Source organism: Ipomoea triloba, chromosome 4, assembly GCF_003576645.1.
Source record: "Ipomoea triloba cultivar NCNSP0323 chromosome 4, ASM357664v1".
NCBI classification, from domain to species: domain Eukaryota; kingdom Viridiplantae; phylum Streptophyta; class Magnoliopsida; order Solanales; family Convolvulaceae; genus Ipomoea; species Ipomoea triloba.
The window spans coordinates 33372065-33385159 of record NC_044919.1 but is presented as its reverse complement, the minus strand read 5'-3'; the positions used below and the strand labels follow the sequence as shown (position 1 = coordinate 33385159).

Sequence of the window (13095 nt, the reverse complement as noted above, 5' to 3'; positions counted from 1 at the left end):
ATTATAACAAAGGTCTGAACAATTTGATTGGGGTCGAACAGAAGTCGCTCGGCCCCCGCTCTTTCAGCCACGTGAGCGCCTCTTTACATGCCATCGTGTCTTCCATCAGTGGATACATGCAATAAAACAAAGGGGCGTTCGTGGTAACAATAAAATCGCCTGCAATGTTTAAAAGAATTGCGCCGAACGTAGCCTATCCAGTGGAAGAAGCATAGCCGGCGTCGAGCCGTCGAATGAGCAAAACATTTCCGGATTCTTCTATATATACACCTCGTATATATTTGTATTATGAAAGACATAAAATAATGGCAAAAACTTGTGTGAGACCGTCTCACCATGAGACGGGTCGGGTCGGGTCGGGTCGGGTCAATATGCAAATGTAACACTTATATGCACAAATGTCATACTTATATGCTCAAATGTAATACTAATCAGGAATAAAATTTTTGTTACTTATAAGAGTAAATGTAATACTTTTATGGGAAAATACAACACTTTTACATTTCGATTTAAAAGTATTACATTTTTCCACAAAAGTATTATATTTGCCCTTATAAGTGAGGGACACTTGTCAACATTACTTATTATGAAAAATGTATTATTTTTTTCTCTAATAAGTAACAAAATTGTATTCTTGATTAGTGTTATATTTGAGCATATAAGTATGACATTTGCACATATAAGTGTGACATTTGCATGGTGTCTTGACCAGACCCGATCCGTCTCACGAATGAGGATCCGTGAGACGGTCTCACACAAGTGTGACCCTAAAATAATATATCAATCTATTAATGATTTTTTTTATTCTCTTGTTAGATCTCTCTCTCAATCTCTTTGATGAACTAACATGATTTATATTCTTATTTTCAATAACTTTTTTTAAATAATCAATAGTCAACTTTTAATCAACTATGTATAGGCCAAGGACCTTGTGGTCCAATGGCATCAAACCCTTTCCTTTATACGGGAGGTGGTGGGTTCGCCTCTCAGTGGAGACAATACTGATTCTTGTGCTTCAATCTGTTGAACAGATATTGCATTGTAATAGAGTCAGTAGTATTAAAAAAAAATCAACTATGTATAGTATTTTCTTTTATTAGTTTTGTTAAATTATAAAAGAGTGGGTCTACTTTATTATTTTTATTAGGTTACTTTTTATCCAGTTATCATTATATATATTAATTTTATTTGTAAAAAAAATAATAATAAATTTAAGTTGAAAAAGGAATAAAAATGTGTTGAATGAATATAAAAATATGTGCATGGTCCACAATATAATATATTTTTTTTAAAAGGAATAAAAAAAGAGAAAGCAAGTATTTAAAAAAAAAAAAAAGGTTCAATAAGTAACAGACCGCAATTCTAGTCATCAGCATCGGAGAAGTCAAACGTTATCATTTAGTAGAAGTAAAGGTTATTAGGGCATGGTAATGGGTCCCATGAAAACAAAAACTTGTGAACTCTATAAAGTGGACAAGGGTCTACATAATATTGTGTCAACCTGCCAAGGACCTTGTGGTCTAATGGCATCCAGTGTCTAAGAAAATACTCTCGATTCGAGTCTCAGTGGAGACAACTGTACGATACTACATTGTGACAAAGTCAGTAGCACTCAAAAAATAAAATATTGTGTCGACCTTAATCGTCAAATAAAATTATTGTAGAATTAAAAATTGTTATAATGAAATTAATGTGTGTGAAAAATAAAACTAAAAAACAAAGCTAACGTATATTGTCAATAGAAACTGTAATATAATTAAAATAATATTTTAGTATTGCTATAATAAAATTAGTGTGTGAAAAATGAAAATAAAATTCAAAGCCATAAAATAACATATATTGTCAAATGAACTTGAAGTGTAATTAAAATAATACTTCAACATTACTATAATTAAACTAGTGTGCATGAAAATGAAACTTAAAAATATAGCTCGTGTAATAACATATATTGTCAAATATAAATGTAGTATAATTAAATTGATACTTTGGTATTGCTATAACGAAACTAGTGTGTATACAAAATAAATGGCAAATTATACTGTGCACCACGGTGCACATAGCAATGTGCACCACGTACCTAAACGACGTCGTTTTGAGCATTGTAAACTAATCGTCCGTTTTTTTTTTTTTGGAAATCACGTTTCCCATTTCGGCCGGTCTATGTATTTATGTTAATATTATGTGTATTTCAGGCAATCATTCTGTGTATTCTAGGCAATCGTTCTGTGTATTATAGGCAACCGTTATGTGTATTCGTGTTAGTAACACATGTTGTGATTTCATGTTAGTAACACATGTTGTGATGTGTTTGTGCATTCGAATGTTTAGGAGGATGAGTTCTGTGTATTTTGTGTAAATATTATGTGTATTCATGTTATTAACACAAGTTGTGATGTGTTTGTGCATTCGAATGTTAGGAGGATGAGTTCTGTGTATTTTGCGTCAATATTCTGTGTATTATGGGCAAACATTCTGTGTATTCTAGGCAAACGTTCTGTGTATTCTATATAATGATTATGTGTATTATAGATAATGAATTCTCTGGAGTCATTCGCGTCCACTAACATCTGTGTATTTTGTGTCAATATTCTGTGTATTCTGGGCAAACATTCTGTGTATTCTAGGCAAACGTTCTGTGCATTATAGATAATGATTATGTGTATTATAGATAATGAATTCCCTGAGTCATTCGCGTCCGCGTCTACTAACACCGAAACGACGTCGTTTTACGTATGTGGTGCACATTGCTATGTGCACCGTGGTGTAGGGTATAACGATTGAAAATAAATCTAAAAAACAAATCAATACTCTGAAATGAAACAAATTCTACTTTGTGGTCTACGCTGCTACATGGACGATGGTCCATAATAAAATTTGCCGGATATTATTAGTGGTAACCAAACAAGGCCTTAGAAATTTATAGCAGCCCAGTTAAATCAAAATGAATGGGTTATAAGTTCAATGAATAATGAGGGCTTTTAAAGCCCAATCTAGAAATGCAAGGCCCAAGCACTTAAGCCCATCAAGAGCAAGTATGACATTGCAGAAGGAAGCTCTGCAAAACCCTACTTTATAACTGCCAAACTCTTCATTTTCTTCACTCTTGTCAAAGTCGACGGAAACCCAACCCTAGCCATTCTTCGACTCAAAAATGCCGCCGAAGTTCGATCCCACTCAGGTCGTCGAGGTGTACGTCAGAGTCACCGGCGGCGAGGTTGGAGCTGCGAGTTCTCTCGCTCCGAAAATCGGTCCGCTCGGTCTCTCCCCCAAGAAGATTGGTGAGGACATTGCCAAGGAAACCGCCAAGGATTGGAAGGGCCTCCGCGTCACCGTCAAGCTCACGGTTCAGAACCGTCAGGCCAAGGTCGCGGTCGTCCCCTCCGCCGCCGCACTTGTCATCAAGGCCCTCAAGGAGCCGGAGCGTGACCGGAAGAAGACGAAGAACATCAAACACAACGGCAACATTTCCCTAGATGACGTCATCGAGATTGCTAAGGTCATGAGCCCTCGCTCCATGGCCAAGGACTTGACCGGCACCGTGAAGGAGATCCTAGGGACCTGCGTATCGGTTGGATGTACCGTCGACGGAAAGGATCCGAAGGATTTGCAACAGGAAATTGCTGATGGAGACGTTGAGATCCCTCAGGACTGAGTGAAGAAGTAAGAAGCTTGAGAGGTCGAGCTCTGTTTTTACTTGATATACTAGAAACCTTTTTTTTAAGTTAAATTGTGTGATTTCATTATCGACGATTGTTTTGATTTTTGTTATCAAAACGCTTAATTTTGATTCATAATATGATCTGGTTGATGCTTATAGAAAATGTTCTTTTCATTATACTCCGTATTCAACAAGCTCCATATCTTAAACTCTAATTCTGTGTTCAATGAAAATGTGCCTTGCTTGTGTTGCATTGAATTGAATTGGCAATATTCATCAAGATAATTCCCAATTAGTCCATCTGATAAATAATCCAAATTGAGTTTTGGTCAGCTTTACTTTCTGCTTATGTTCTTGCTGTGTTCAAAATGTATGAACTAATGTGATTTTTAGATACACTTGAAGAAGCAATGTGTTGCAGTTCTTAATCTTTTTAGGGTTCTGCAGAGTGTTCTGCTAGGTTTCCAAGTATGTATCCATTTCATGCCATGCATATCTACTGGTGTGCTTTCTTTTGTGTTTGTCTTTAGAATTGTTGAGATTTGAGAATTGAGGCTTTCAATGTTTTATCTGAACTTGAGTTCCTTCAGTTTATTCCCTAAGCTGTTCAGGCTTTTGTCCTCCTAATCATTCCAGTTTTATAAACCAATTTGCCTAGTCATTTGGTTTGCTCAACCCTCATTTTGGATGCATTTATTTATTAGTATAATACAAGATCCTTGGCTTATCTTGCTCAACCCTCTGACTTTGCTTGTATTGATGAGAAACCTTTTTAGGCCATAACATTTGTTAGTCACTGTTGTAAAAATTGCAAGTGACCATTGAATGAGTCAAGTGTAAGATAGCTTTATACAATAGCATAGGTCTTATATGATATTGTCTGTCCTCATGTGTAGGGTGAGCATGTCCTGTTAAATATATATAGACATACACCATAGTGTATGGTTGTTAAACAAAATTGTGGGTTGTGTTCTGACCGTAAATGGTTTGAATAGTTTGTTGTTTGAATAAATTGAGAGGAAACGAATGAGGACAATGGTACAAAATGACATTGTTTCAACGTAACATGATTAACAACCATTCAAATTCTTTGTTACACACTATAGTCGTGATGCTCCATAGTGTCATTCCTTGATTTTTAACGTTGCCAAGCTAAAGGCAACAGTAAACTAATTTTTTTTTAATTTGATTTTTTAAATCAATTCTAGTATTCTTCCATATAAATACTAGATTTGTTCAACTATTTTTCACAAAATCACATATCATAATTTCATATTTCTCATAAAGTAAAGATTGATCTTAGCCATCTATTAAGGTTTATGAATGGTTGAAGACACATGGTTAATTTGATAATTATTGAAAATTTTTAAAAGAGGGGTTTATTATATGGTTCATTTTATAATTATTGCAAACTGCATTTGATTTCTTAAAATGAGGGTGCGGATATAATTCACACTTTGTGCAGGGGTGTTTTTCACTTGAACATTGCGACGGCTTCCGGACATGCTTGGAGGGTCTTTGCGGTGCAATCATTTCCGGTGCAATGTAATCATGTAGTAATTGTGGTGCAATTCTTCAGTAGTTCGTAGGTATATATATATATATATATGGGCCATGTGTGTTTAAATGAGACCTATCTCAATAAAAAAAATCAGGATTGATTTCAACCACTCATCAGGATTTATCAATGATTGAAGGTTTTAGTAAAATAATAATAATAATAATAATAATAATAATAATAATAAAAGCTAACCATGCCATTTTTTTCCATCACTTTTCAACAACTATCAACCATTTGATCTCCCTAAATGGCGGCATTTCAATGCATTTTCTTCGACTTAGAGACGCTTAGTGCCTAGCCGACGACCTAGGTTGATTTTTATCATACTAGTCATAGTTTATTCACTGTTGTGCCATGCCGTATCATTGAATGACTCATCCTGCAAAGCTGTTAAAGAGGCAATGCACATATGATCTTCGTCCTGTGATGGGGCTAGCCCTAGAAATCAATGTAGTTGGACCACATATGTTACAACATGGACTCTGATTTAGGGTTTGAAATAGGAACATTGAATTTGATGGGCTGAGCTACTGAAAATGGATAATCTGAATTCTGATCTGCTGCTACAATTTCTCCTCTAATCTGGACCTTACAAGTTGTCGTCTGTGGAATGATTTGGCACTTTGTTAGGTGAGCTGTCAAGTCCTGCCCCTACCCCAAAGTAGCCATGGATAATCTGGTGTTACAATCGCACCTCACTCTCAACCACAAGTATACAATTGAATGATTGAGATTGGTTTTGTAGGTTTTTCATTCTCACCTAAATCATACACAGAGAAGCCTCTAATTGTACCAAGTACTCCTGCGTCTCCGTTTCATATTACCTGTTTTACTTTCTTTTTTAAATTTGTCTCAAAATATTATTCTCTTTTTAAAATTGAGTACCATCGTCATTATACTTTTCCCAATTTATTTTTATAAGTTTTACTTTTTTATTGCTTTTATTTATTTTTAAAAGTGAAAAAAGTGAGGACATAATTGAAAAACACATAATATTTACTTTAAAAAACGTGCAACAAGTAAATGTGATAACTAATTCAGGACGAAGAGATCGAATATTATATTAAATCTCAAATTTAATTCGACCGCTTATAAATATTGTTAGTAATAAGTACATGACTTTTGTTTTCCCTATTGTTGATCCTTACAATGAAAAATATAATAAAATTTGTCATGTGAATAGATTTTTTACCTATAAACTTTAGTCCCTGACAAGTAGAGACAAAATTCAAAAGAATTGCCTTGAAATGGGTGTTCAAATAATAATAATAATAATAATAATAATAATTTTTCTTAATAATAATTGAATTGAAAGGTGAATAACACCATTAAAGTTAAAATTAATGAATGGATAGGATAGAAAGAATAAAATGAGGAATGTAGACAGGTGGTCATATAATAACTGGATGGTCGGCTGCCCAGTAACGTTGCTCTTGCTTTGCTCACATATATATGGTCGGTTTGTTCAATATATAAATGTTCCTTTCGTGTATTACATTTTCCTATGTACAAACAATTATTATTTTAACTAAGCCTTATTGGTGACAAGTATTTGTACAATATATAATATATATTATTAGTGTTGCGTTTTACCTCTTAGTTTAATCGCAGTAAATACGACTATATAAGCTGCATTGGCTAACTAAGTTGGCTACACATTCAAAAACAAAACACTCAATGTTACCATGTGTTATACTTTTTTTTTTTTTTTAATACTTACAAAACAAATGCAAATCTTTATTTATACAAGTAAAAAAGGTCTAATACAATCGGGAGGATCAGACTCCCAATGACGAGGGCCAGTCTGAGAGCGTGCCACCCTTGCAACATGTAGGTACATGTAAAAAAAAAAATCAAATGAAGCAATGAGCTTTATACATGAATGAACAATGGTTCCAAGAGGGAATCTATATCATGTATGAAGTAATACTAATCAATCATGATTCATAAATAATAACTACGTTTCTACATACATATAAATTTTAACTCTATTTCATGTATGGAGTATTAATTTCTTTAATATTTGTAAATAACTTTTAACTTTTGAGTTAGTCTCATGTGAGACTATCTCAATTGGATGAGATATAATAAAATGGGTCATAATAACATAATTACAAATATAATTAATACTTTAAGCATTATAAGTAATAACATAATAAAATTACTGACATCATCAATACTTTAATTAAGTCTTACATATAAATATATAATACTTTATAACAAAACTATAATAGACAATTTGTAGAAAATAATTTAATAACATAGCAAAATTACAGATATTATCAATACTTGTTGTGAAATATTGATCAAAGCATCCCCTTGATCCAATTATACATGAAATCACCAATCTCCAATAAAAACTGGTGAGTAATACTGATCATCAATAAAAACAGTTATAAATTAAGATTTTTTTAAAGTAATGAAATTTTCAAATCACCTTAGACGGTGGTCGAAAATATTAAAAATTTTACTAATCTCCATCTATTTTTAGAATGGTCAAATTTTTTTTAATTGATAATCAGCAATTTCTAACCATAAATGACCCAATCATCATCAGCTCATTAGTCTTGAATAAGTAAAAGATCAATCTAGTAAATTGCTTGAGATCAACTTTAATCTTAGTAAGATCAACAATTTATTGTATGCAGCACAATCAAGTTAGTGCTTCATTAATTATATATTTCCAATTAAGTTCATTTATGGTGTAGTAATGCTCATGTGTTGGGTGGAATGCTTCAGCCACATATCCAAATCGGACAACCTGGTTGATTGTAAAGACAGAGAAACTAACATTGAATCTTGTTGGAACAAACTGTCTAATGATAATGGTGGACGAAATTAAAATGCAAAAGAATATCCAATCAGACAACAACAAGAATACATCATGTTACCCATGCATAGTGTGGGCTAGCTTCGTAGCTTTTAGGTGCATTTTCCAGATAATTTTATCTGGCAATGCTACACAATCATCATGCCACGATAAGACAACATTGAGGCCACAAAACTTTCTTTTTCTTTTTTTAACTCTATATTTTATTTGTAATAATTATTAAAGAGAAAAATTAAATGGCGCGTGACATCACTTTTTGCTTCCTCTTTCATTTTTTTCTTTTTAAATTTAATTCTATATTATATATTTGATTTAATTAATATTGGATAAGGTTTGAAAATAGAATATATAGGGCGTGATAAGATTAACAAATCCAAAGCAAACGCTCAATTATCGCTTTCCTGCCTGTTTGGATTCGCATATTTAAAGAATATACAATTCTCGAATTAATCACAGCCACCCACTAATCATAATCTATATATAACAATAAATAAATAATTATATGTAACTCAATCATAGTAAATTTTTAAGCATAATACAAAATGTGTTGACCTAATTCATTGCTATTGGATATAAATTTAAAGAAGACCCTTCAGCTCAGTAAGACTTTCGGTCTTATTAAAAGAAATGACACCGTTGGTGATAAAATTTACCCTTGTGGATGGGTATGGACTTTTGGCCAAGGATGGAGTCGAGTGGAGTATAATTAAGAATTGTGATTTGTGGATGTGAAAATTCGGCCACATTTACGAAAATTGCATTTAAGAAAGTTGTACACTTATTACACTTATGGTCCTGGAAGTCAGGTCTTGTTTATGATAAGTCTAGATTTGTCAAATTTGTATAATAGACTTTTAGGAATTTAATTTCTATTGGAATTAAAAGTTTGTAAATATAAATTATAAAATCCTTGAAGAAATGAGAAAAAAATGACAAATAATCAATTCTTAATTACACAATAAATTTACTCTCTTTTCATCGTTACGTTCTTAATCATTCTTGAGTTCTTTCTTGCATCTTTTGCATTATCTTGCAAGTTTATGTTAATTTGCCAATTGGTTTCTATATCATAAAATTAAAAATTACATTGTTAGTTTTTACATTAATTATGCGCTTACTTTTTTACTTACACTTACAAAATTCTTTTAAATTTATCCTTCATTCTTTTTATTTTTCTCACTTAAGTGTTAACATCATTAAATTTAATAACTTTTACACAATACTTATTTTCATATATATTAACAAAAATTCTTCCTAATTTAAAATTTTTTTTCTTTATTCATATTTTAATTTACTGTATTTTTTTTGGCATTTATACTTCTATGCTGAATTTTTTCTCATTGAAAAATATTCAATCGCAAAATACCTTATATTCTTGAGTAGTCTATTTATGAATTTCCATACACTGCACCACCACCATATATAACACTATACAATTTGAATAATTATTCAATTATGCGGACTAATAATATTATCATCTTTTCTAGCCGTTATTCAAATAAATAATAATAATTGGTGGCACACCAACCGAAAATCAACATCAATATCATCTGTAATTCAACATGTTTTTAGTTCATAGATGATTCTAGAGACTAAGAGTTCATATATAGTTTCCTGCCTCCCAAGCCTTCACATTTTTCTTTTATTATTATTATTATTATTATTATTTGTAACACTCGTGATTCTACTTTATATACTTTTTCAATCTTTTTCGGTACAGTATAAAAAAAATAATGTTTTCACCATTAAAATTCAATTTTTTGACCACATATATAGAATGGTAATAAATGTACTATTACCGTACAAAATTGTTGGCATTATTATAAAGTTTTAGTTGCAAGCGAATTGGGAATTAAACTGATTATTGACTGAACTATTTTGATAAATATAACAAGTTAGTTTCCACTCTTAAATTTTGTACTTGACAATTGACATCAACTTCATTTAAATCCGAAGTACAATATATTTATGTTTGGGAGACAACGAACCTATGGAATTAACAAGAATTTTGGATGTTGCTCACACGGGTTTAACTCACTAGTTCAATATGTAGTATTTGAGACAAGAGACCAAGGTTAGAAGCTCGGCAGTAGCAGTGTGGAGATTATGTTCACTCCCTTGTGTACACTGATATTTGGTCTTAGTGTTGGGAATTCAACATTTTGAGGTAAGAATTGTAGATATTGCCTCGAAAAGGGCTACCAACACTTCTTTTTTTTCTCGCTCAAACCCACCATATATATAAACTATTTTAGTGTGGCTTACCTCTTTTGTATGGTTTGATAAAATTAAATACAAATGCACTAAATATAATAAAACTGTTACGAAAAACTAATAAGTAATTATTTTTAAAAAAGAAAAAAGGCGGGCATTGCAACAATTAATTCTTTTTTTAGTACTACTAACTCTATCATAATGTAATATTTGTCCATAGTGACAATTAATTCTTTTTTTTTTTAAAATTCGTGACAATTAATTCTAGTTAACAAGAATATGTGTTTCAAATTCAGAATTTGATATCAATTTATTTTCAAAAAAAAATCTTAAAAATTTTTGTCCACAGACACTGATACTGATGACTGATGAGTCATGATATATCATACTCGAGGCAACCCCAGCACTTCAATTCCGACCAAAAGCAAACAATGTAATGCAATAGAAACGATAAGTATTGAAGCTAATTGTTGATTCAACAACTTCTCTTCTTTCAAAAACTTTATTTCGCACTACAGCTAACACTAACCGTTAGTTATACAAGTCAATCCAGCCTGGCCTGTTTCTTCATTTTGTAGCTTATCATCATCATCATCATCATCTACTATTATAATACGGAGTACTATTAATCATTTAATCAAATTTCAACTAAATACATGTAACGTAACACAATTAAACCCGACCATTGAACTCCCAAAATGTTATCCATTAACAGACCTTGCAATATAATTCACTTAACTTAATAATGAACTACAAACTAGATCTAGTATATAATATAGTATTTGTCCAAACATATCGAGAGTCAATCTTGTGACATCTCATTTAAAAAAGTCACAGAGGTGTCATTAAACTATAAGCTATTTCGTAATGAGATTATATATGTTACTCAATAAGTTTCAATTCATAAATAAAAAGATAACATAAACATATAGAAGGAGGAGAGAGAGCCGTTGTAGAGAAATGGTGGGGCAATGCAAGCTAAGCTAAGAAATTCCATTAAATAATTTGTGTTGGACGGCTTAAACTTTTCTTTTAATTATATAATTTATAAATTTAATTAGACAACTGTGCATCAATGATTAACGGCCCTCTTTAGACTCCACTTCCACTTTCATAAATACCTACCACCCTTTCTCCTCACCACTCATCCTCATCACTCTCACCTCGCAAATTAATACCCCTTCTACTAGCTAGCTTCTTTATTTTCCGCCAGCCATGACTAAGGACGTCGAGGCGGTGCCGGAGCAGCCGGCGGATTTCTCCGCCAAGGACTACCACGATCCGCCCCCCTCTCCCTTGATCGACTTCGACGAGCTCACCAAGTGGTCTTTCTACCGCGCTATCATCGCCGAGTTCATCGCCACTCTTCTCTTCCTCTACGTCACCGTCTTAACCGTCATTGGCTACAAGCACCAGACCGACCCCAAAGCCGGCGGCCAGGACTGCGGCGGCGTCGGTATCCTCGGCATCGCCTGGGCCTTCGGCGGCATGATCTTCATCCTCGTTTACTGCACCGCCGGTATTTCCGGTAAGACACACATAGTTATACTATCTGGTTATTTCATCTATCACATTTTATCTGTCTTATTTTTAAATTAGACTTTTAGTAAAGATGAAACACGTGGTTAAAACGTGCAGGAGGGCACATAAACCCGGCCGTGACTTTTGGGCTGTTTTTGGCGAGAAAGGTGTCGTTGCCCAGGGCTGTGTTGTACATGATAGCGCAGTGTTTGGGTGCGATCTCTGGTGTAGGGTTGGTGAAGGCTTTCCAGAAGTCATACTACAACCGGTACGGCGGAGGGGCTAATTCCATGGCAGCTGGTTACAACAAGGGTACCGGTTTGGGTGCAGAGATAATCGGTACCTTTGTCTTGGTCTACACCGTCTTCTCAGCCACCGATCCCAAGAGAAACGCAAGAGACTCTCATGTCCCTGTAAGTACATAATAATTATTCAATTTTGCTCTATATGTTATGTGACTATAGCACGGTTCTAGTATTTAAAAATTACAAATTTATTAACACCGTCATGATTAATCTTCTACTATAAATTATCTGTGTGGTTTCTATGCATATTATCTAATCACGATTATGAGAAAAACATATATATAATAACTTTGTACATGTAAAGTTTCTTGTGCTCAAATGACATATAAAAAAGTGCAGTTTTTCAAGTAATTTTTACAAAATTGAAAATAGGTTTTATTGGTTAGTAGGGTGACAATTCAACAAGGATAAGATCATGGGATTTACGGAGTACAAACTAAAGTTGGTCTGTAGCCCACTAGGTGATGCTTAATGGTTGGACAGCACTAATTAGGATAACAAATAATTTAATCTCCTTATTCCAAAGTTTCCAAAGTTTATACAATACAATACAATGTCACTAGGAATAATGTGTAAGGGGAAAAAAACAAGAATAAAGTGATCTAATCTAGTGACTTGGCCTCCCTGTAGCGATAAGGACGTATATAGTTAAATTATAAAATAATTGTGGTCCTGTGGCGTATGTTAATTAGTACTGTGGGTATATAGTAGTTCTTATGTCTTAATCAGAGTAATTAATTGAGTAGTTAACCTAATTAACTACATCTTCACAGTGTCATGCGTAATCATATATCTTATTTTATTTAGGCATATAAAGCCTTAAAATAAGTGGTCTAGTGGCACGAAATAACTATTCTAAGTGATAGATCATGAGTTTGAACTCAAAAGTAATTATGAACAGATATTATCATATATAACATTGTAACAGAGTACTATATATATATATATATATATATATATATATATATATATATATATATATATATATATATATATATATATATAT

At 32.9% G+C, this 13095-nt stretch overlaps 2 protein-coding genes across 2 annotated transcripts in view; both read left to right on the top strand.

The window, feature by feature from the left end:
• The first annotated feature begins 3086 nt into the window (after nucleotides 1-3086).
• Nucleotides 3087-3835, top strand: LOC116015282 (60S ribosomal protein L12). Its single transcript, XM_031255315.1, has one exon. It carries the CDS (start codon nucleotides 3152-3154, stop codon nucleotides 3650-3652), a length of 501 nt encoding a protein of 166 aa, XP_031111175.1. The 5' UTR covers nucleotides 3087-3151; the 3' UTR covers nucleotides 3653-3835.
• Nucleotides 3836-11396: 7561 nt separating this feature from the next.
• The window catches only part of LOC116016575 (aquaporin PIP2-7-like), a 2725-nt gene continuing 1026 nt past the window's right edge, over nucleotides 11397-13095 (top strand). Inside the window, exons 1-2 of the mRNA XM_031256906.1 lie at nucleotides 11397-11791; nucleotides 11902-12197. Coding sequence (XP_031112766.1) covers nucleotides 11479-11791; nucleotides 11902-12197 — 609 coding nt within the window. The 5' untranslated portion in view covers nucleotides 11397-11478. The remainder of the gene's footprint in view (nucleotides 11792-11901; nucleotides 12198-13095) is intronic.